Source organism: Mustela nigripes, chromosome X (assembly GCF_022355385.1).
Source record: "Mustela nigripes isolate SB6536 chromosome X, MUSNIG.SB6536, whole genome shotgun sequence".
Lineage (NCBI taxonomy): Eukaryota > Metazoa > Chordata > Mammalia > Carnivora > Mustelidae > Mustela > Mustela nigripes.
In genome coordinates, this window is record NC_081575.1 from 1,961,985 (window position 1) to 1,986,736 (window position 24,752).

General features: G+C 60.1%; 1 protein-coding gene across 2 annotated transcripts in view; it reads right to left on the reverse strand.

Annotated features, from left to right (window-relative positions):
* ATP2B3 (ATPase plasma membrane Ca2+ transporting 3) overlaps positions 1-20,354 on the reverse strand; it is a 59,441-nt gene extending 39,087 nt beyond the window's left edge. For both annotated transcript variants that reach the window (XM_059385667.1, XM_059385669.1), the window contains exons 1-2: positions 20,115-20,354; positions 3,874-4,210 (exon numbers count right to left, since the gene is read on the reverse strand). In XM_059385667.1, coding sequence (XP_059241650.1) covers positions 3,874-4,081 — 208 coding nt within the window. In that variant the 5' untranslated portion in view covers positions 4,082-4,210; positions 20,115-20,354. The remainder of the gene's footprint in view (positions 1-3,873; positions 4,211-20,114) is intronic.
* Positions 20,355-24,752: the final 4,398 nt, after the last annotated feature.

Here is a 24,752-nt window from a genome sequence, read left to right on the forward strand (position 1 = left end):
CAGAGTGGGGCACAGCCAAACCACATGTGCTGGACACAGAGCGTTTATCGTCTGACCCGATCTGGGGGAGGGTGGGCTCCAGCCGCCCAAAGACCTTGTCTGTTTCTGTTCCTGGCACCCACGGCCCATCCCTGCCCTTCCCCGTGTCCCGCAACTCAGAGCACCTACTGCCTCCTATGGGACTGCACATGTGGCAGGTGGGAACATCTATAAGGCTAATGGGACTGTCAGTGATTCGTGCTGATGCCACGGTTTCCCCTGGCCACCAGGCTGAGGACAGAGGACAAGGAGGGTCAAGGATGACAAAGCCAGCCCCAGTGGGGACCCCTTGTGGCCGGAACCCATAATGCATGGTGGAGGAGGGCTTGAGGGGCTGAGAGGGGCCTGATCTAGACTGATCTAGACTTTCAGAGCGCTGGGAGGCCCCTCCACATCCCAGACAAGCTACTGTGTTGGGGCTGGGATGGAGGACTCAGAATCAACACCCGCAAAGGGGTGAACTTTGGCATCTGGAAGCTGGGCCCTTACCTTACTTTTCATTCTTGGGACACTCCACTTTCTACCCACGCCTGCACTGAGTCTTCTGGGCCTCTCTGCCTCTAGAGCTACCAGAAACTTCCATGTGGGACTGACATCCAGGTTACCTCCTCCCAAGGCCAGATACCCACTAGGCCACCTTCCCCTGAGGTAAGCAGATGGGATCCAGTGCCCTGGGCCTGCCCCCAAAGTGTCCAGCCCCACACTGACACCTAGTGGACAGATGGTTGCTTACAGTTCCCAGTTCTGCGGAGTTGTGACTCCTTTGGCCTCCTGAGAGGGCAGGGAGCAGCCGGCAGGGCAGATGGGGCTGGGGGTGCCACCCTATGAGGTGCTCCCAGCTGGCTTGGGAAGGCACACAGGACCTGGCCCCCAGGTGACTTGAGAGCAAGGAAGTGCTAAGTGGAAGGACGGTGGGTGTCCACTGGGCGGGGACATAGGGCTTTGTGGGAGGGACAGGGTGGGACCCCCCTGAGGCACAAGGCCTGACAAGAGCCTGGCATCTCCGCAGCTGGCACCGATCACACGCTGTGCCCCTCACCTAGCAGAGCCGCAGCTGTCCCTGCCCTTCTCCCCAGGGCCTCATTGTGCCTGGGCCCTGCCGGGGCTCAAGTTTCTGCAACTTTCCAGCGGGGTGTCTGGAGGAAGCTCAGGACCTTGGCTCCTAGGGGCTGGGGTCCTAGCTGAGGGCCTGGTCCCCACTCCTGACTAAGGCCGGCGTCTTTAAGCTACAAGACATATGACACGTAGGGTAAGTACTAGGGAGGCACTATGAACCCTGGCTCTCCTAGGCCCCTAGGATATCCACGATCCCGTTCTAAAAAAGGGCACGGGTCCCCATGGCCCTGTAAGTCTGCATCCTGCCTACCTTGCCCGGCATGGCTTGTCCCGTACAGAAGCCAGGACCTTGGGGCGCCTTCCCCCAGAGCAAGCTGGCTCCAGTGCTTCCTCCCTCCCCCTCCTCCCTCTCTCCCTCCCACCGTCAGCCTGTTCCTTGGCCTTGAGCTGCCCTTGATGCTCTACCAATGCTTCTCTCTCCCTTGCTCTACACCAGCCCAAGGCTGTGGTCTTCCTGCCGGGCTCAGGGGTCCCGGCAGCTGCTCAGGTGCTCACCAGAAGGCAGGCGCAGCCCCTCTCATTCTAAGCATGTGCCTGACCAGCAGGCCCCCAACGGTGGCCCAGGGCCAGAGCACTGGGGCGGGGGCTGGCTGGTTGGCATGGACACAGATGAGCGCCCTACCCAGAGCTGAGGCCAGATGCCATCGGAATTGGATTAGGCCCACATTGTGTGGTTCCTGCATAATCTGCCCTCTCCTTTCCATGACTGCTGGTAAAGTCCAGACAGGGGAAGGGTTGGGACCCGGGCCCCTCCAGGGTGCTTACCATTGAACTTGGCCCAAGACCCAGGTTCCCTGGCTTCTGGAATCCTCTTGGATAGTAACAAAGGCTGAGTCCATTGATGCGCTTATGGCCAGGAACAGCCGGAATCTCCTCCCCCAGTACACCACGCACCTCCCTAGACTCACCGCCTTCCCCAAAGCACCAATCTGCCAGCACACCTTGACAGGGGATTGATGTGGGGGCCTGGGGATGTAGTTTTGGGAGGGGCCCAAAGCCGAGGCCACTGTGTCTGGGCAGGAGTAGGGACATCTGGAGGAGCATTCCGGGCCAAGGCAGTAGGTGCGGTGGGGGCTGGGACTCCCGGGCTTGGGGATGGGAGGGGTAGTCATCACAGTGACCGTGCTTCGTGGTGGAGATCAGGCCTGGCTGGATCCCTCTGCTGCGGCCAGGCCGCCCACCTGGGTGCTTGCCCTTCTCCACGCCTGCCCCTCCACAGGCACCGGGCAAGCTCCGGAGAGCACTGTGGCAGAATCAGGCAGGTTCCCAGGGGCCTTGACATTTTAAATATTTAACAAGGCCTGACAGGCAGAGGAAAGAGCTGCCAGCTGAAGCCCATCTGCTTCCTTTTATCTGGGAGAGGCCATAGCCCTTGTGGCTAAATGGCCCTCCACCCCAGCCTCCCCCCTAGCCCTAAATCCCGGTTGGGAGGGGTAAGGAGGAGGGAAGGAGAGAGATCCCTTTGGCCCTGAGCCAAGCCATCTGCCCCGGTAACACAACACACCAGGCTGGGTCCTTTTAGAGCACAAGCAAGAGAGATCCAGGCGGCCCTGGGAAGGCCAGAGGCTGGGAGTTCCTGGCCTGGCTGGGAGGGAACCCTCTCGCCTGGCCCTTGGGCCCACCATGTCCTGGGTGGGCCATCTCTGCCCCCTGCTCCAGCCCATGTGGCCCCACAGATGGATAGGGCCAGGGGGCAGGGGACGAGGAGGATGGCCAGGGCCTGGGGTAGACAGAGGTATGACAGCCGCGATCGATCAGGGTCGGCGAGCAGGCCTGGCACTGGGCTGGGAGTGCCCTAGCAGTCCTGCCAGGGAGGACTAGTGCCCTAGCAGTCCCAGCCAGGGCAGAAAAACACTGGAATTGCTGGAGTCTGGGGCTAAACCTGGCTCCTGGGGGTCCCAGCCTCTCGGCAGACGCAAGAGGCAGGGCTGGGAAAGGCTGTTGCGGGGCAGGCCAGAGCTTGGCCTCCAGAGCAGGGAGGAAAGGGCTCCAGGGCAGCGGCAGGGACCCAAGATGGTCACTGGGCCTCTGCCTCTGGAACCTTCTAGAGGAGGTTCCTCAGCCTCCTTAAACTCCCTGCAGGAGCTCCCCTCAGATCCATACTGCCCCAGGCTTGCTTTTCTGTGGCCACTGTGCTCAGCACTCTGCTTCGCTCGCTTTCCAGAGAGATCCCCTACACCCCTGCCTCTTCCTGGGCCACTTAACTGGACATAGGGCTGAGCACACAGGGCACCTGGGACATACAGACGGGGCCCTGTCTTCCTTCTCCTCTGCGCTGGAAGGCTGTCCCACCCCATTTCAGAAGAGCTTCTGGGGTTCCGGCTGGGGCCCAGCCCGCACGCGCACGCCGACACCGTGCTGTCTCTTCCCTCCCCTTCTCTGCTGCTTGAGGCTGTTTAAGCCAAAGACGCGAGAGCAAGGAGCTGCTGATTACGGAGGGGCTCAGGCCACAGCTCCTCGAGGACCCCCGGTGCGCAGAGGATGACCTCCTTGCCCACACAGAGCATCTCTTGTTGGTGGCGTGGGGTGGGGCACGGTTGCTACGGGAGGGCACAGTCAGGGTCAGGAGCGCCACCTTGGCCAGGCCTGCCCTGGGGAGGGGGTATGGAACATCTTCAGGACGCCCCTTGAAGACAGGGGCGGGGGTGTCAGATGGTCCATGGCCCTATGTCCCTGGCACACACGCGGCCTGCGCTGGGGCTCTGCTGGCAGTCTTACCCTCTGTGGGCGAGGTCTTCAGCCTCCTGCAAAGCCCACTGACATCCCCGTAGGCTTCTTGGACCTTCTGCAGCGCCTCAGCCCCTCGGAGCTCCATGAGGGAACGCAGCTCAGCCAGGGTACACCCAAAGCCACCTGCTTGGGGGGCCTCCCGCTGTTGCTGGGGCTTGGGGTGGAACTCGATGGAACTGTTGGCCAGGTCGCCCATCCTGCCTGTTGTGCCCGACCTCTTCACAGCTGCAGGCTTGGCTAGGGGCAGGTGGCCACCAGGCGTCCTAAGGTCTGGGTGAAGTGTTGTGGAGAGAGCTGTGGTGGGGACGTGGCTGAACGCGGACACCTGGAGAGAGGTGAGAAGCCAGGCATGAAGTTGAGACAAAACTGAGGTCCACTCTTCCAGAATTCTCTGCAGATCTGCACTCAGCCTGAGCCATGAGTTGCTGATTGCAAAATTCACCTCCGAGGCTGGGCTGGTGGCCCTCATGCCCTGCCAGGCCCACCTGGCAGGCCAACCCCTAGTCCTTCCCGGCATGAGCACCCAAGGCAGGAGGACTTGCCTAGGTGGGGCAGGAGGAGGCCTTAGTGTCTCCCAGAAGCGGTCTGCGGCAACCTCTGAATCCCTCTAGGAATCCCCACTGAAGCAGCAGTGATGTGTTGGGGTTGAACGGTGGCACAGGTGTGTGGGGGGGGTGTTATCCGTGCCACAATTCTCCCCATGTCTCTGCCCCATCCTGAGTGAAAGCTTTCACACTCCCTGCTCTCGCCTGATTAGGACTGGCCCACCATGGCAGGTAGAAATCCCCTACAGTGGTGGTGGCAGCGGTCTTCTGGCTCAGCCTCTGTGGCTCATGGTTTCAGGCTCGGGGCTGCGCGGGGTCTGGGAAGCAGGCCAAGCCGCCATGGACAGGGCCAGCTGGGAGCCAGGTCAAGGCTTAGTGTGCAGGGTGTCTCTGCTGCCCTGAGGGTGCCTGGGGGGCTGGGGTAAGAAAGGTGGGGTGGCCTGGAGGGAGCGAGTAGGGAGGGAGAAGGAGGGCAGGAGTGGGAAGGGAGGGGGGGATAGGGAGGAGGAGGAGAGAAACGAAGTAGAAAGGCAGAGGTGGTGGAGAAAGCGGGAAGCAGCCACGGGTCACCGGTGACTCCCCATCACCCTGTGCCACAGCACGCAGCCATCTGCTCCCCTCCATGGCCTTCTGCCCCCCCCAATGACGGATTCATAGGACCATTTCCATATGCCTATAGCCCCGAGGAGCCTCGGGACACATGGAGGCCTCAGTTCCTTTCGACACTGGCTCTGTGTTGTCAAGAAAAAGCACCTACCTGTGAGGTCTGGGACGCAGAGAGGCAGCCCAGAAAATGACCACCCACAGTGGTCAACATTCTTTAAGTTTGGGCACCTAAGTGTTAATCCTCCAGACTCTCCCCATGGAGCAGCCTTCATGGCCGGAAGATGTGGGAACAAAATGGCAGACAAGAGAACACGCCGTCCTCTCCAGTCCCGCGCATCTTCCCACAGCCCGTCTTTCCGGTTTGCCATCTGACAAATCCTTACTGAGCATCTACTATGCGCCTGCACTGGCCGTCTGTCCTGGGGACAGGGAGGTGACAGGACTGAATGGATTCTTGTGCTCTCTGCCTGGGACACGGGTCCCCAGCGGTGGCCAGGGAAGGCCTCTTGGAAGGCGCACATTGAGAGAAGAGAGCCTGATGCTAGCGAGAAGGCAGGTAAAGGGACAGGTCGGAGGGAGCCAGGAGTTGCAGATCCCATGGGGCCACCAGTGACACGGGCATCACGGAGCACAGGGCTGCCAGGTAGGGACAGACTGGAGGGGCAGAAGCCAGGACAGTGCTCCTGCCGGGCACACCTTTCTCTGACCGTGGGCGCCGCTGCCATGTCTCTCCCTTCCCAACTCGACGACCTGGGGGAACTAGCAGTGCTGGGTCTGCATCCCCAGCGGAGGGGACAGGGTCTGGTTCATCTGTGCAGGCACTGGTTTCAGCCCACCAAGAGGCACAGGTCGCTCTGGAAGAAGGCCCCAGGCCAACAGGGCCGCTGAGAGACCAACCAATGGGCTGTGTGAGGTGTGAGTCCTGGCAGGGCTGGGGGTAGGGGGGCATTTAGCAAGAATGTGCGGCAATTGTCCCTGAGCCGAGTCCAAATGCCGTCAGCCCAGGAGGTGGGCGCCCCCTCCCAGGCTGAGGCAATGGCCACGCTCACCCCAGGCTCCCATGCATCTGACGGGGAGGCCACTGGCCTACATTCCACACCTTCCACTCGGGCCCCAAGGCCCCAGGGGCCAGCTAGGTGCCTGCGTGGCCCCACAGAGCTGCCTAGGGACTCCCTGGAGTTCTTTCCAGAAGTGAAGCCAGATGAATGATTCTGTTCCTTTTTGGAACCCTTTTAGCTTTCTGACCTCTATACCCACTTGGAGAAGACTCGGTTGGAAGGTGCCCAGCCCCACCCAGATGGCATTCGAGGGCTCCGGGTGGTGACAGAGGAAAAGATCCGGAGGTGGGTGGGCTCAGGGGCAGATGCTGGTGGAGCTCACACCATCATCACCTGCTCATGCCCGAGGCACAGCCCTCTCCTCCCCTACCCACCCCCCCCAACAAACCGGGCCCCCCCAAGGGGGGTTTTGGCCTCCCCCCCTGGGCCCCACCGTGGTCCCAGCGCGGCCCTGCCCTGGATTAAGCAACAGCAGTGGCCCAGACAGTCCCGCAGGGTCCTTGAACTGCTCCGAATTGCTGTGCTGTCATCACTGGGCCTACGGGGCCTGTGGTGACTCATGGGAAGGGAACCAGGCAGGGAGGCAAAGGCTGACCTTCTGTGGGACGCAGGGCGCTCCTGCCCTTACCACTTCCTCTCAGCTGGCGCTGCTGCCCCTCTGAGTTTCGGTATCCCCTGGCACCCCACCCACTGCCGGGCGCACCCCCTCGCCCCCAGCCCCCACCTCATCGGTTTCCCTCCTGTCGGACGGCTTGTCACCACCCTGCTCTGAGTCACTGCTTCTCCCGCACGGCCACTCTCGCTGCCTCCAAGCTGCACTGGCTTCTGGAAAGCCCCACACCCTGTTTCCGCCGGGACCTCACACTGGCATACCCGTGGCACCACCCGCCCTGCCCCAGTGCACGGCCCGGCCAGCCCCCTGCGCTCTGGACGCACCCTGCCCTGCATGGCCTTCTGTCCCCGCTCTACCTGATGACCTCTGACAGACAAATCTGAGCGGCAGTTCAAGCAGAACATTCTCCACAGAGCCTCTGCCAAAACTGATCGCTGATGAGTCTGTAATCTGGCCCTGTCCCTATCCCACTCTGCTCAGCATCGCAGTAACCTGTGAGCGTGTCGTCCCTGCTCTTGGGGTCGCAAGCTTTTTGAGACAGGTGGTTATTGAACTGGCAGGAAGTCTATTACACGGTCAGCCCTGGGCAGGGACGGGCCCTGGAGGAGTCAGTGAACAGGGGCCTTTTATGGGGGATCGCCATCCTGAAGAGCACGACAGAGGGCAAGGGGACGAGGCGCAGGAATGCCTTGGCCTCCAGCAGGTCACTCTCAGTGTGCCCAGGGGCTCCACCCAGGTCTGGGCGTGGGGGTCCCCTCTTGGGGAACACCGTGCTTATGCTAATATTCCTCGTCTTCGTTCACTCTATGGGCAGACAGGAGCCATCAGTTAAATCAAAGTCTATCTTGCGTGACTGTTGGCTGGTGTAGAGACCAAATGGCATATACTATTCTGGGTTCTCTTTAAGCCTGGGCAATTGCCTCCCTCATTCTGAATAAGGACAGTAGCCATCACTGGAATGGCCGAGGACAGAAGTGACTGGTCCTATCAGTTCTGAAGGCCTGACAGAGACTTTCTGGCCTGGGCTGGCTGCCTAGAACGGTTTGTAGGCACTAAAAGCGAAGGGAACATACCATTTTGGTACTCTTTCATCTTTCAGACCTTAATTGGCTTAATTGAATTGCAAACCTCCACAGAGACGGCCTCGTGCCTCCTGATATTTGCTCTCTCCTGGCACAAGGCTAGTGTGCGGATCTGTGGCCGGTTCCCTGGCCTGCCTCCCCCCTGCCCTGTGACTTTCAGGCCTGTCACACAACTGCCACCCTGATGCCTCCTGTCCCCAGGCCCCAAGCAAGGGGGCAAGAACACAGCTTTCCATTTCACAGATGTGGATACTGAGGCTCAGGGAGGCTCAATGATCCCAGACCTGCTGGCCCTTCCTCGCCGTGTTCCTGAGGAGAGTCATGTCACTGGTAGCAACTAAGCCCCTTGGCTGCCAGGAGAGAGAAGACTTGTGCTCCCCCAGGGAGCCTGGTCCCATGTTCTACCCAGCTGCCTCCTCCATGTGGGCAGCGCACCCTCACCTTTATGGAAGGGACAAGGAATGAAATCCCATGAGTCACAGGGGCAACGTGATAGAATTCAGCCTGTTGCCAAAGGTGGCAGCCCGGTCCCCTTGTAGCCAGTGCTCACTGCCACCAGTGTGCAGTCACTGGGGTCCGAGTGGGCATGTGTCCCCAGGATGGGCGCAGCATGGCTGGCAGCACCGACTAGAAGCCGGGAAGTCCCAGCATCTGTGTCACTCCCAAGTCACAGTGCCCTCACCCCTGGGGGTCAGCAAATTGGTGACAAGAACATGCTCCTTGTGCTTGCCCAACACAAGCCAGCAGAGCCAAGTCACATCTGAGGTGCGGTCAGAGGGTGAGAGATGTGGGCCTGAGGGCCCACGTGGCCACGTGCCCTCCACCCTGGTCCTCCTTGAGGCACACTGCCCGTTTCTAGCTCCTGACAGATCCACCCCAAGAAGGGATGCCTTCCAGAAGGATCCATGGCTCAGCAATGTGACTTGCTGTGGGGATTTCTTGAAAAAAAGAGCAACCCCCCCCCAACCAACCGGAGGCTGGCCCAGATGTGGGTTGCGGGCCCCCGGTGGGGAAGTGGGAAGTGGGTGCAGGGCCCCCCTGGAAATGCCAGTGGCAGAGCCCTGCCCTCTCCTGGGCCTGGTTTTAATCTCAGGCAGGTGAAGATGCGGCTGGGCACCCCCCTCCCTGGCCAGGCCCTCTCCCTACTGCCTGGCTCCGCCCCTTCCCTGTGCATGACACACCTTGGCTGGGCACCTGGTAGGGGACAGGAGGGCTCCCAGGATGAGGCCTGCACTCAGCAGAGCAGTGAGGGAGCCCGTGCGGGGAGGGGGGAGCTGAGGCAGAGAAGAGCCTCATTAATATTTCACTGCAGCTCCTGAGCCCTCACAGCCCAGGGAGGAGGATGGGTAGAAAGAAAGAAATAAAACAGAGAAAACAGATTTAAAGGGACAGGTCCGCCCCCCCCCCCCCACTCCCCGTTCCTTCCTCCCCCTTGTTCCTGGTACAATCTGTACGCACGCCAAGGAGCTCTCACGGGGAACAGCTTTGGGAAAAAACAGTAAGAGCAGAAAAGGCCCCCCCCCCCCCCCCACTCCCCGCCAGCCCCGCCGGGGCACCCTCTCCCCGAACTCCTGAACTCATGAACTCACGCACACACGCCCGCCCATACCCAGTTCACTGCCGCTCCACCTCCATGGACCCTGCCCTAGCAGGGCTGCCCCTAGGGAGGGGCTGTCAGGCCGTAGCCAGGCCAGAGGGCCACCTCGGGGACTCCCAGTGCCTAGTCCAGACTCAAAGGACCGTCTGAGGCCAGGAGAAAGACAGATGTACAGATTACAGCCATTGGAAGTCCTTGTTAATTCGGGTTGAGCCAAAGAGGATTCTGGAAGCCAGAGAAACCTCCATTCACCTGATTTAGCCCCTGCCTACAGGTGGGCGAACTTCTACAGTACCCTGGCTAGCTCATGGCCCAGGACTTGAATCTACAGCAGTGGGTGCCAGATGTGGAGGGGCCCCCTTTGCACCAGGGGACTTTAAAAAATGCTCAGTCCCAGTCGGAGCATCATAGTCAGGAGCGGGTGGCACTGGGAGTCTGCGAAGCCCTCAGCCTGGGGATCCCAGGGCCCAGCCGGCTTTGATGCCACACATCTGCCTGCCTTCAGTGGCTCCCGGGGGTTAGCAGTTCCTCAAAGAACGAGACACTTGGCCTCAGAGCCAGCAATTCCATGTCTGGGTCTGTACCTAAAAGAAGTGAAAGCAGGGGGCTGGGGAGAGATGCGCACCCACGTTCGTAGCAGCATGAGTCCCAGTAGCAGCCCCAAGGGCCCGAGGGCTCATCGAGGGATGAACGGAGAAGCCAAACGGGGTCTCTCCAGGCAGCGGAACATTCTTCCGTCTTCAGAAGGCAGGAGCTCGGACACCGGCCGTGACCGGGGTGAGCCCGGGAGCTATTCCTCGGAGCGAGGGACGCCGGCCGCAAAAGGGCAGGTGCCGCGGGAGTCGATCCGACCCGGGGCGGGCGCCCGGAGCAGTCGGGCGCAGAGAGATGGGGCGCGGGATGGCGGGCGCCGGGGGGCTGGGGGACACCGAGGGGGCACCAGTATCCAGCGGGGGCCGAGCGTCAGTCCGGGAAGATGGGAAGGTTCTGGGGAAGGATGGCGGGGACGATCGCACCGCACGACGTAGGAATGCGCTTCGTGCCGTGGACCTGTGTGCTTGCGCATGGCTAAGGTGGCACATTGGATGGGCTCTGTATTTAACCACAATCAAGAAACTGAACGGGTCTCACGGCCCTTCTTGCTCTGGGTCCGGTGATGGCAGGCATCCCACTCTCTGAAATGGAAACCCTAGCGGACCCTTCCACGCTTGCCCTACTCCTCCCTTTGCGCTCGGTGACCTCTGACACCATCCACATCCTGCCGCAGCTCCGTGGTCCTCCCATTAGGTGGCAGAGACGCAGAGAAGCTGTGCAGCTGGGCTCACTGGTGGCCACCGCCACCGGCTCTTCTACCCAGAAGAAGTGCGGCCCCAGTCTCCACGCGAATTTTCTAGAGGTACTGAGCCCACCCTGTCCTCAGGAGAGACCAGAAGAGAGCCAGAACACCTGGGGAAGGCCTGGCCTCCACGTCTGCGTTCTGTCTGTGCGAGATGGCTTTAGGAAGCGCCGACGAATCCCCAGGACCTTGTGGCAGAGACTTGCTAGACATTCCCCGATTTCTGCACCTCTTTGCCAACGTTGTATTTTAATTTTTAATCAGGCATCTTGTCATCCAGCAAAATGACTACATTCTCCCAACTCGGGTGCTACTACATGTGACACTAGGTCCTGGCCGATGGGATTCAAGCAAAGGGACAGGGACGCAGCTTCCTTTTGGACTACACTTGGGACCACACATGGGACAGAAGGGCGATAGGGCCAATGGCAGTGTTGTGTCCTTAAAGGGAAGGAATGTCACCAGCGCTTGCCTCACCCCCCCATGCCTTCCTGAAGTCTCCAAGACCTAACAAAGGCCCACACTTCTGTGGGTTCCCTGGGACCCAGAGCGGGGCTCCCTCTCACCTGTGTATTGGACACTGTCCTGGAAGTTCTAGCCAAGGCAGCAAACAGAACCGTGAGAGGATTGAAACAGTCTGGTCACAGGCAATGCCAAGCACCTGGGCGGCACGAAACCTTGTTCTCCATGCTGGACAGAGTTACGCTGTAACCAATTTGTTCGGTGCTACTGGTCCCGCTTTAGGGCTGAGGCTGCTGAGGCACAGAGAGGTTGAGCTCACTCAAGGTCACACAGCCAACAAGGAGCAGAAGCCAACATGAACTCAAGTGGTCTGGCTCCAGAGAATTCTACACTGCTCCTCTGCCAAGTGACTGCCCAGGAAACCCCAGAAAAGCAATGAACACATGATTAGAACCAATTAAAAGAGTTCAACACAGTGGCTAGACAGGAAATCTGTCCCCATAAACCTCAGGGCTCGGGAGTGAGGCCACCGGAGTCAGGGCTGGCTGTCCCTGCCGGCTCAAGGCACTCAGCCTCCCTGGGTCTCCACTCTCGCATCTGGATTCTCCTTCCTGCTGGCTGGGTTGCTGTGAGCTCTGGGGACAGGGTGCCACCACACCCGCACACCCGGCAAGGTCCCCTGGGTGCCTGCTTCCCCAGAAAGAAGATGAGATAGGGGATGCCTCTTATTGAGTCCTCCCTCTGCCACGCCCCCCTGCCCTCCACCTGTCCAAAGCCCTGAGCTCTCTCTGAGCCCACCTGGATCCCAGAATTCATAGGTCCAAACCGGACTCCACTAGCCAGGCCAGAACATTCTGTTTGGTCAGGGGCTGGCACTGGGAGATGCTTAGAGGCTTCCCCATTTCTGGGGTCAACTTCAAGCTGGCCAGGGCCATGAATCCTTCCTGGAGAGTGCTGGACGCTGTGGGGACCACCAGCTCCCCAGGCTGCTTCTCAAGGGAAGTCTACACTCCCCCACGGGTGGCTCTCAGAGGGCCCTTTCCAGCTGGGGCCTTGAAGAGTCATTACAGGGGTCGCAACTCTGCCTGGGGAAGGCAGTCATTTGTTTCCTGCCAGAGAAGGCGAGTGCGAGAGAGCAGGAGACGAGCCGATGGGCAGGAAGCATAATGACACTAATTATCCAATTACAGCCGCTCAGGAGGGGACTGCATTGCAGCAGGGAGCCCGAGCCGGCACCCCTTCCCCCCATACCCGTGGTCTGGCTCATGGTGGCCTACACCCCTCCGGCTCTATCCCGTGAGCAGCTGGTGGGTCCCAGGCCTGCCCCGCAGAGCGCAGAGCACAGAGGGGGGGCCTGGCCTGTGGCCTCAGGAGGGGCAGGTGGGCGGAGACCCAGGAACACTGTGGCTGGCCTCTGGGGCGTGCCTCCAACTCCAAGTGGAGTCTCGGAGGTAGCAGAGCCCCATCCTCCTGGCGTTCGTAGAGGACACAGGGATAGAATGGAGTTATCCTCCCCCAAGTCTCCCCGACTCCATCTGTGCTACCACTCTGTTTGCCCCCCACCAGCTTCCAATCCCCTAAGCCAGCTGCCAACCACTGGAATTACGGGCAGCTGACGGCCAGGGGTGCCTAAACAAGGAGACGACCGGGAAACACACACGTCCCTCCTGGGGAGAGGCTCCACAGGGACCCCACTGTGGGTCCTGGCAGGGAGAGGATCTGGTTTCTGGAAATAGGCTGAAGCCCTTGGGAAGACAGTCTTGGGGAGACTCATTGGGTCAAGGTCAGGGGCCAGGAGGACCGTCAGGGAAGGAGACCCACTTTCCTGTGGCCAGCGGGAGTCTGGAAGACCAGGCGCCAGTGGGGGATGGGGGATGTGGGGGTCAAACTTGGGCTCCGCCCTTGTGGTACTGACTGGGCTGGAGGCTCCAGTCAGGTCCATAGAGCCAACAGGACATGCAGGAAGGGCTGGCCAGGACTGTCACCATATGGGGAGCTTAGGTGCAGGTCACTCCAAGCACTTAGGAAAGACTTTGGCCTTGGCATTCCTTCGGGAGGGGAGTGGCAAGGGTGCTGGGTGAAGCAGAGAAGCCGTGTTCAGACTAAAGATGGGAGCTGAGTCGAGCTGGCCGTCTACGACCCGGACACCAATACGCTCGCACCACCTTTCCAGGCTAACTTTGGAGGAGCACCTGCGGCCAAAGGCGCTGGTAGAGGAGAGTGGCGGACAGGCCACCTTACCAGCCCTGACCGGCGACTCTGGCAGGACCTTCATCTCCCGAAAGATCAAGCCCGGCCAGAGACTGAAAGCCTGTTTCTGGCGGAGGACCCCAGCACACAAAGCCAGAAGGCATTTCCTGCAAAGGCCTGTGTCCTCTCATGCTGGGACACCTCTACTGTGACAAGAACGTGGTGGGGCCTGACTTTCCCCCCAGCATACCCCACACCCCCACCCATTGGCAAAAACCGAGGGGTCACGGGAAGGAGGAACCAGGTGGGGTGGGGGGCACCCTGCCCTGGCTTGTGCCTGTGTCTGTGCCCTATGCTCCTGTCCCACTGCAGGTGTTGGGATAATCAGGTACGAGCCTTCCTCTGACTGCGAAGGTGACCCCACTCACGGGGCAGGGCTCAGGGACCCCAACAGCCCGAGGAGCCCAGACCGCCTGTGTCTAGACTGAGAGCCTCCCTCCTAGGCCTGTGGCTCCAAACCAAAATGGGAAATTCGGCCCCTGAGTTCTCCCAGAAGGACCAGACCTGAAGCCCGTTAAGGGGAGGGTGTCAGGGAAGGTCCCCTGGACCTGGCGTGGCAGGTGGAGGCTTGAACGTGGCCCGGAACTCACTCGCCCCAACACTTCCCCACGCTGCGCACCCAGGGCACTGAGCGCTTTCTGCCGGGCTGGTTGACTGTAGAGAAGGGTCCTCTGTGTCCGGTCACAACCCACGCCACCATCAGGCCCGTGTCAGCGATCGATCGTGCAGACAGTGGGTCGGCAGAGAGCCGACGCTCCACGCGTCTCAACCCCGGTTCAGGGTTTGCGCCCAAACGGCAGTGTCCGTGGATGCCCAGGGTCGGGATGGTTCAGGGATTGCTGGTGTTCCCAGGCCCCTGAGGGGGAAAACGGACTGCCGTGGCTCTTTGGAATACTCCTGCCTTGGGGGCAAGCCAGAGACATGACTCCCGAAGAATAGCCCAAAGACCCTCTGGGTCCCGAGTCCCGGCAGCCTGGGCGAGGGTGTCAATTCCCACAGTTCCCCGGTTCCCGGCTTGCCAGCTTTGTTTCTGTTTCTTAATCAGGAGGCTCTGGTGCTCCTGGGCTGTCTGGCCATCCTCATCTGTGAGCCTTTGCTTCTGAGCACGCTCTCCTGCCTGCACTGTGTGTGTCTGTTAGGGAGACCCACAGTGTCTGTGGCGAGAAAAGGAGGTTTGCTCTGCTTTAAGATTGCTGAGGTGTGACCTGTAGGTCAGGTATTAAAAGATGCAAGGTGTGAGCCCACAGCCCTACTCCACATCAGAACCCATCTCGACTAAGGAGGCATCACACAGCGGCACACACGCGCACACATGCTGGGCAAACCAAGAAATGGATAGCTCTCAGATTTTTGTAAGGGATTTTGTGGGCCCGGAAGTAATGGAAGAAATAAAAAAAAAAACGGGTGACACGGAAAGTGTTTATCTCGTACACGAAAAAAATTCAAAGGCAAAGAACAAAGAATTTTCAAAATCACTTGCAACAAGTATGCTACGTTGTCAATATCGTTCACGAGTAAAGTTTGTCTAAACCTGCAAGAAAAACCCTAGTGTCTCAACAAATAAAGGTGAGAAAAGACAGGTCACTAGGAGAGAGAGAGAGAGAGAGAGGTACAACGAAATAAACGTGTGGAGGGATTGCTCACTCTGATGAGCAATTAAAGAAATAGATACTGAAGCAGAAATTTTGGCCCCAGATACTCCTGCCCGGCTGTTTGCTTATAACATGTAACATTGGCAAGGCTTCCGTGAGTCAGTCTTTCGGATGTACTAAAGAGCCCTTCTGGAGAACAGCTTGGCAGAACGAGCTTCTGTCTGGGCGCTCGCTCCTCGGGACAGGATGAATATCACCCACCAAGATGCTCGGCAGAGCCTCACGTATGACCCCAAAGCGGGTCTGATTGCCTGGGTCTTCGCAGATAGCCAAAAGAGTTAAGCAAATGGTCATCTCTTGAGAGAATATTATTCGGCCATTAAAAATGGTAATGACAGCCCCGAGGACTGGCTCGGTACGTCCCGGCTGCTGGATAAATTTGGAGTCCCTTCTTTGCCCAGGCCAAGTTCTTTCTTGAGTTTTGCAATAAGCACTTCACTGCTTTCAAAATCTTAAAAAAAAAAAAAAATTAAACTATATCCATTTTGAACAAGATCATTTAGGAAGGGATTATATTGGTAAAGAAAGTGCTTCTGTGAAGGAAAAAATAGATCACACAATCTTGCCCATGGTGTAATTACAGTAATGTGAAAAGAAATGGACTCCATCTTCTACTTCTCCGTGTTTTATGAATCTTCATGTTAAGAGCATTATTTTTAAATGGAAGGAAGTCAATGTTATTTTTGCTGTTGTTGTTTTAGACCCAAGAACCTCACCCATCTGTGCAGAGCTGCACGGCCCCTCCGGCGTGTTCCAGGTGAGCGAGCCTGAGGCACATGGCAGGAGCCTAATCAGAATGGAGCAGGACCAGATCCACATTGGCCCCAAGCTAGTGTGTGCCAGGGCCTCGTGGAGGTCTGCTCCCAGAGTGAGGCGCTCTCTCACCATGTTTGTGGGGGCACCTGGGCCAGCCCTTGGCAATGGTGGCAGAGGCCCCCAACCTGTCCAGGGGACAGACAGGCTGCCCAGAGCCATCCATACCCACTGACACACTCCCTTTCAAGGAGCCGTGGGGGGACAGGCAGGGCAGAGAGCTCAGGGTCTGGGTGAGGCCTGGAGTCTGTCCTAGCTCTGAAGGAGCGCTATGTGACGGAACCTTCTGGAATGATGGAAATGTTCTCAATCTACCCTGTCTGACACAATAGCCGCGTGTGTCTACTGAGCACTTGAAGTGTGGCTAGTGAGGCTGAGAAACTGAATTTTAAATTTTACTGAATTTTAATTAAATTTCCCCTTGTGGTGAGTGGTACCGTGTTGGACTGCAAAGCCCCACACGGTGCCTCAAGATTGGTGCTGCAGGAAAGAAGTACTCGTTTGGATAAAAGGGGCTTCCTTTTACCGAGGGACCCACCTACAGACCCCAAGGCTCAGGACCACTTCACATCAGGTGCTCTCCAATAACACTGACCTAGCACCCCACCCACCCAACTCTGGTTTCAACCCAAGTCTCTGGAAACCTCTTGTGCTCCAAGCTCCCTGCCAGTCCTAGGGAGGTGGGAATCAGGAGAACTCTCCAGCGCTTTCCTCCCACCTGGACCACTTCATCCTGGAGCTCTGGTGGGTTCTGCCACGTCCTCAGCCATGGGCCCTCGACCTCATCCCCTTCCCAACCTTGGCAATGCAGGATGCCCAGCCTTCACTCCTGCATCTGAGTTCCCCTTTCCCTCCATCCTGGTGACGTGTGGGCTCAGATCCCGCTCTCCAGGCGGTACCCCAGGCCACCTTCCAGCACCTCCCACCCAACAGAAGGCACACAGGCAGGGGAGGGCTTTCCAGCCAGGCAGGGCAGGGAAGAGAGGAGCAGTGACGAGCTTTCTGGGAAATGACGGGTTTGGGGAGGAGACATGTGCATGTTCCAGGTCTCTGCCCTCCCTGCCCAGCAAAGGTACAACCAGAGCCTGGCTCCTGGGCCCAACTCGGAGACGGCAGTGATGAGGCTCTCGGGCGACCTGCCGTCAGATTTGAGCATCTACATTTGCTGCCACAGCCCAGGTCCCCGTCTGTCAGCTGCCATTCATGCACACCGAGACTGTGCCTTCGTAGAGGTGACCTGGAGGGGCCACGCAGACTTTACTGAAGAGTAGATCATCCCCCAACTTGCTTTGGATCGCTATAAATCCATGGTTTGTCCATTTCTCTCAGTGGGCAGACGGGGGCCCAGCTGGCTCAGCTCCGGAGCTGCAGGGTCTTCCCTGGGCTAGAGGTGCCCTCGATAATCAGCTCACGTGTACAACTACTGGCCTGCCTTCCCATCTTGGTTTTGCCACCGGCTGGCTGCATGACCTTGGGCAAGTTGCCTAACCTCTCTGGGCCTCAGTCCACTCATCTGCAAAATGGGGATAGTACCGGCCCTTGCTTCACTGGGTTGCCGTTTCAGTGAAGCGAGGGAGTGTCACAAAGCCCTGGGAAGAAGAGTGGCCGGTCCACGGCGAGTGCCGTTTTTATTACTGCCCTTACTGCTGTTATCTGATGTGCTCGTAACCTCTGCTGGAGACAGCAGCCCTCAGTTTAAAAGTGGAAGGAGGGTGTGCCATGGGCATAGCCCACATGCGTGCCGACAACTTGGTCTGTAAGCGGGAGGAGGAAGCCAGGCCTGGCTTTGCCGGCTTCAAGGGCACCAGCTCTCAGAGCCCCCAGCGACCCACCAGGGCACTCTTGTCCTGTCCACCGGGATCAGGAGGGGCCCCCTCTATAAGCCACGCTGGGGGAGGGGGAGGGACCAAAGCTGACCCCAGCACCCTTGGCTGCCTTCCTGGGCTGGGAGAAGATGTTCGGGGACTGAGAGTGCTCACTGACTCAGGGCCTGGCCTCTCCCCACTCGCTCGCAAATGATTCAACCTCCAAAGTTCCAGCTTAGAATCCTGAAATGTCAGCGGACTCTCCGAGACCCACCCCTACCTTCCTTAGGCCTGGAAGGGACTTGGCCAAGGTCACAAAGACCATCAAGCCCAGAGCTGGCACCAAATTGAGCTCCTGGTTAGGCCAAGACACCCCCTTCCAGCCACCTTTGCCAGCCAGGGTCCTGCTGCCACACCCCTGCTGTGTGTAGCTCTCTCCCCAGGGCGCTCTTAACCTTGGGGGCTTCCTTCCCCAAGGAATGGCTTTCCTTCTGGCTCTGCGCAAAGCCCCCCCCCACGCCACCCCAGTTCCATCTGCCTGCGCCCCCCCCCCCCCCCAACACACACACACTTCTGTGCCAGAACTGCCTGCCCCTTTGCTAGAACCACCTGGCAGCACGGGGCAGGGACCAGGTTGATTTGATCAAGACTAGCTGTGTCCTTGGCCGTCCCTCTCCTCCAGGCCAACGGCAGGGACAATCAATGCCCTGGGACCGAAGCTGTCCAGCCCCTTCCAACTGGCTCGCTCTCCAGGGGCCAGCTCACCCGCACACACTCAGCCAGCCTAAGGCCCTGGCAGCCCCCCAACCCTCTCCTCTGTGGGCCAGTTCTGGTAGGGGCTCCCAGCTCCCTGCTTACCAGCCACATGGCCTTGGTTTCCTCGACTGTGCAAGAGGGCAGTGCAAAGCACACCTTACATGTGATATGGATAGAGAGATTCAGCCGGGGGTGGGGGGAGTGGGGGGGCCTCCAGGAACCTGCTCAGAATGGTGCTGGAACACATGGGAGGCGCTCTGCCCCACCAGGCTCCTGGCAGTGTCCCCACCCGTCCGTCCATCCATCCATCCAGTCAAGGTAGGGCCAAGTCCTTTCTCTCGAGGCCTCAATTACCCCAACTGAGAAATGGGAACAAAGAGCCCAGCCTTGCCTCTCTCATCCGGTGATTCTGCAGATTCAGCGAGGTCAAGGTCATGAACGTGCCACACAGAAACCTGTACCCACTTGGAGTCAGGCCTATGCTGGGCACTCAAGGGCTCTCTGCCTTATAATGCTCACGGACTACTGAAGTGTGATGGCAGTGAAGGGGACACAAAGCTAGTGGGTGAACGGGGGGGGGGGGGGGCTTCCAGGGGGGGGGGCAGGGGGGGGGGGGGGGGGGCCTGCCAGGCTGGGAGCCAGGGGAGATTGGGTTGGCCAGGGTCAAGGCTGAACTCGTCCCTGTGGCCAGCGGGAACCCACTTTGGGTCCAAAGCTCAATGACCTCATCTTTGAAATACCGAGGGGGCACACTCACTTGCCTGGCCCCGGGGAGCGTCAAGCTCCTCGTTGAGGGGTGCTGGTCCTGCCCTGCCCCTTGAGGTACTGTTTCCACACATTCTTCCCAGCCCCCACCCCAAGACTGCCTACATCTCAGCCCTGGGCCATGCCTCTGTCCTGTCTGCCACCCCTCCTCAGAGGGCCAGCTGCTAAGCCCGCAGGGACCAGCAGAAGGAAAGGGACCAGGTCCTAAAGACAGACTCTGCCCGTCCAAGGCGGAGACCCAGGGCTCCCTCCTTTGGGAGATGCCGCACCAGCCTCCAAATTCCAGAATCCTAAACCCAGAGAACACTGAGGCCCAATAGAAGCCATCTGGCCAAGGTCACACAGGTGAGGAGGGGGAGGACAGCTGTGGGCGGAGGGATGGAAAGTGTGGCCTGGGAGGCTTGTTGTTGGCGCTGCCCGGGCAGGTAGCAGGGTCTGCTGGGCAGCTGTGTGGGCGTGCGGGGGACAGTGTAGGAACGCGTGAGGGTTTCTCAGTGTGTTGGGGGAAGATGACACAGTGCGAGGGCGCGGGGCGGGGGGAGGGGGTGTCGAGAGACTCTGGGAAGGTGCACAGCGCAACCTGGCTCTAGCCCAGGCCCCGGAGGCCAGGCTCTGCCCGCCCAGGACCCCGCCCGCAGCCCCCGGCGGCCTTCCCACCCCCCCACCGGCGGAGATGCGCGTGCGCGCGGGATGCGGGGCGCGGGGTGCGGGGCGCTGCCCGCCAGCCCAGGGCCCCCGAGGTGACGCGCGGCGCCGCAAGGACACGCAGGCCGGACGCGGGGCGCAGGTGCGGTGGGCGGGGACCCGCGTCCCCCCACCTGCCGGCCGCGCCACCTGCTGGGCCGCCCGCCCCGCCCGCCCCTGCCTGCGCGCCCCAGGCACCACTTACCCGGTCCCGGGCACGGCCGACGCCGCGGCCTCGGCTCCAGCGGCTGCTGTCGCTGCAGACGGGCGCCTGGCGGGCAGCGATCCGCTCCAAGGACGGAAAGGCCCGGGCACAGGGCGACCTGGCCGGAGGCGCCGGGCGCGACCCTCCGCGGCAGGCGAGAGCTGCGGCCGAGTGCTCCTCACGCTCCGCACCGGCGGCGGCGGGCGACGCGGCGCGCTCGGCTCCAGCCGCAGCTCTGAGCGCGGAGGGAGGGAGGGAGGAGGGACGGGAGGGGAGGGGGCCGGGGGGGGGGGGGAGGGGGGAGGAGGAGAAGGGAGGAGGGAGCGGGCGCGGGGGGCGGCGCGCCGCGCGGGGGCCGCGGGGCTCCAGAGCCACGCTCCTGGAGCGCGCCCTGCTGTCCCCGGGGATGCGCGGGGGTGCCTGTCCTTCCGGGTCTGCCAGTGCCCCCCGGAGGGCGCTAGCGGATGAGAGGTGGGCTTGGCTGGAAACCTGGGGGCCCTGGCACCTGGGAGTGCAGGGAAAGAGCGATGAGCATGTGACTGGGACACCCGGACTGCGGCTCCCTCTCAAGACCCCTGTCCTCGGGGGCCCTCTCCCTCACAGTCAGGTGGAGTGTGGAGCGGGGTTGCTGAGTGGTAGCGAGGGCTTCTTGGGCGCCTGAGGTTTCCCAGGGGGTCATGATGCTCTTGGAGCTGCCTGCTATTGGGAATATGACAACTAAAAGCGTCTTTGGGGAGGAAACTGGAGCTTATGGCAGATTTTCAAAGTTGTGACCCCAAAAGGTTATCACATAAACACCATTACACAGGACGCAGAGTTACTGCACACAGGTGGACACCCGAGACAGACGCACAGGGACACATACGTTCCAGGCACAAGTGGAGACAGACACAGACAAGCCCCGATGTAGGGAAGACCATACGCACCAGCACACATTGGCACATCCATGGGCACACACCGAGTGTGCCCATGGACACCCTGCAGCCAGGGGCAAGCTGGCTGACCCGTGCCACCGGTCTTTAGGGTCCCAAGCTTTCCAGTTCCCAAGTTCTCAGTTCCTCTCCAAACTCAGAGGAGGCCTTTGCCACCATCTGAGGGCATCAGAATCCCCAGAGGGCTGAGCGTAGGAAAGAGAAGTGACAGGCCCACAAGTAGGCCTCACCACCTCGGAGCATGCAGGGCTCAGAGCTCAAGAATGCGGCAGGTAGAAGACACTTGGACATAGCCACAAATTCTTTCTTGCCTCGGACAAGCAGAGTCCCAGGGTGTCCTGTGTGCAAGGGCCGTGCTGGGCACTGGGGACACAGTAGGGGCCACAGAACAGGGAGCTGGCGGGCAGAGTGAATGTGCGGTCAGAAAAGTGGGGTAAGGGCCCTCAGGGAATATTGATGAGGGAGCGAAAGATGGTGCAGGTGGGGGTGGGGGAGCTCAAGGAAGCCTTCCAGGAGGAGGTGCTTGTTGTGACAGAGACCTATAGGACTCGAAGGGTCTGCCCTGGGCCAGGGGACTACCATAGCTCCCCCGAGTTTGCATGTGTGCTCAATCGCACTCCCATTCACACACAAGACCGTCCTCATCTAGCCCACGCTTACTCGCTGACGCGCTACACACTCACAAGTCAGTCACACGTACTGGTGCCAACGTGCAGACGCTCCCACCCAACGATTCACATAGAGTTACATGCTGTCATGCTCGCACACTTGTACACACTTGTATACCTAGTCGACCGCATTCCCACTCATGCACAATTATTTACATACACGCACGCTCGTGCCCACGCTCACCGGTTGAGTTGTGCGCACACACTCACGCTCCGAGCTCTCACGCAGTTGTCCGCCCATGTTGTTACACTCTCATTCTCACACACGCTCACATGCTCGCTCACACATACTCGCACACACGACTTGTGCATTTCTCTTGTGGGTTTGCAGGTGCCCCCACAGGTGGGGGGTTGCCCCCGCGGGTGCAGCTGGCAGTGAGTCTGGCTCCCTCGGCCCCACAGCCCCAGAGCCGAAGCTTCTGTGCCCGAGCTCAGCGTTGCCTGCGGAGCCTCCCACCGTCTTGGAGTTGCTCTTCCTGCCGCCCCACACTCGGAGCGACCCCGGACCCCACCTGAAGCCCATCGTGCAGCTGGGCTGCCGGCCCACCTCCCGGGAGGGTAGAGGGTGGGAGCACCGCCCGAGAGCCTCTGGCCTCCTCTACCCCGCAGGTGCAAGCTGGGTCCCCGCGCCCGGTGTGGCAGGCTTCCTGCAGTCCGGCCTGGTGGCATGTCCTTTGGTCCCTGGCCTGAGGTCCCTGGCTGCTGGCAAACGTTCAGTTATTGGTCAGCCTCTGGGCAGAAATGTGTTGGCAGCCCGGGGAGGAGAGGTGCTTAGAGGGAGGGGAGAGGCTCACGCGCGCAGGCCCGGGAGTGGCTGAAGAGAAGAGCCGGGACTCCTTTGGGACAGGATCACCACCTTCCTTCAGGGGTCAGGGACCTACTGATCGCCGATGGCTGCCCACGTGGGGGCATTGGCACCATCACGTGAAGTCCGTCTGGTTCCCACCTCTTGCTGGAGTTGCCCTTGAACACCCAGAGGGAAGAAACGAGTCGAGGGGAGAAAAATCAGAGGCAAGGAACACTCACCACCACCCCTTCGTCTCTTTCCTAGGGGTACTGCCAAGGGCTAGCCCAGGCCAGAGTTGGCTGTGCCACACGCCTTTGTGATGAGGCCCACTGTGGCCAAAGTCAGCTGGCCAAGGAACAAGGTATGTGGCCTTCAGGAGAGCTGAAGGGACTGGACCACAGCTCCACGGGATGTCCTGAAAATGCCCAGTCTCTGGCAAATGGCAATCCCCAAAGAGCTAATGAGCTAGGAGAGGGGATGGCCCCCTTCCTGTGGTTCAAAACTGTTGGTCCCCAGCCTTGTGGCCTGAGGCCAAGAGGGAGGTCTGAGACCTGGGAAGTGAGCGAGCCTGGGTGCCAGGGAAACTCTCCCACTGTCATCAATGGCCTCTGCTCCTTGGCCAGCCCCTCTTGGTTTTTCCATCTGCAAAGAGGTGGGTGGGGGGAAAGTTCTAGAAAGTTCTTCCTTACATCAAGGCCTGTGTCCTGTACTGAAAATGCTAATGGGGCAGCTTCAGGGAGGCCCGCAACTCGGGCCGGGGTGCGGCAGGAGAAGGTGTTTGGCCGAGCGCCCCAGACCTCCCTGCTTCCCTGAAGCCTCCTCTGTTCCTTTCCTCAGTCCGCACTGTGCTGTTACCCTTTCCTGCCCCCCCAGGAGCCCCAGGCCTTGGTCGGTGCCCCTGACTCTTACATGGTCAGCTGCCTCCACCCGGGACGTCTCAAAGGGGTTCTTGGCCCAAGAAACAAAGCCAAGAACGAGAGGCCCGCCCTCAGGCCCGTCTCCCTCCAGCCTGCCCACTGACTGCATAAGAGGAACCCACACTCCCTCTTCCTACTGACCACCCCCGCCTTGTCACCTGCCTCCAGTGCTCCCCCTCCCCCACTGCCGCCTGCTTTCTTCAGCCGACTGACTGGCCCCACTTCACCACACCCCTCTTCCTGGGCCCAGCAGCGGCCTCCCCTCCCCCCTGCCTGGTCTCCCTCCTGCTACTTTTGGTGTGGCTGTCACAGTCTCCTCTGGGGACAGGAATTCCTCAGCCCAGCCTTGAAGTAGGGGAACTTCTGGCCCGGCCTCAGGGCCCTCTCTTTTCTGAGTGTCCACTGTCTCCCTGACTGAGAGCGGAGAGCATAGACCCTTCCTTCTCCCTTCCTCTAAGGCCTTGGGGGCCACCGTCACGCTGGGGCCTCCGGATCAGCCAACACCTGCGGCCCTATGGCAGGCTGAAATGCCCCCGCACACACGTGGGATTAAGTTAAGGATCTTGACATGGAGAGATCATCCCAGATTATCTGGGTAGGCCCTAAATGCAGTGACAAGTGTCCTTATAAGAGAGAGGCAGAGAGAGATCACACACACACACACACACACACACACACACACACACACGAAGCCGTGTGAAGACAGGGGGCGTCTGGAGGGGTAGCCTGAAGCGAGGAAGGACCGGAGCCACCAGAAGCTGGGAGAAGTGGGAAGGAGCTTCCCCTTGAGTTTTTGGAGGGAGCACGGCCCTGCTGACACCTTGATTTTCCAACAAGACCTGGCCCCCAACAAGTCCCGGGCACCCCCAGACCTCCCCTAGGACCTTGCAGGCACTCGGTCTCAATAGCTTCTACCCCAGTTCCTCTCTCCTTTTCAGGAGCAGCTCAGGTCTGGCAAGGGCGAGATGGCCTTTTGGGCATGACAGCTCCTGCCACCAGGCTCTGGTCTCCCGGGCTAGCAGCAGGCCCCGGGGCCCCCCAGTGTCAGAGCTGGCCCGGTCTCCAGAGCCGCGGGCCGTGGTGGCTCCATGCTTTGCCTCTTCCCACAGCCCCCGCCTTCCCGAGACCAGAGCCCAGAGCCCACAGGGAGGGGGCCTGGAGACCCCAGGGGGGGACCAGAAGTGAATGAACAAGTTCTCAGAGCAGCCCCTCCAGCTGCCCCTTGGGGCCCTTCAAGGAGGGGTTGACCTTCTGAGGTGCCCTGCCCCCATCCCCGGCCATGGTCTGGGGACGCCTGGCGGGCCGCCCCTCTGACAAGCCCTAACTTGTCTAAA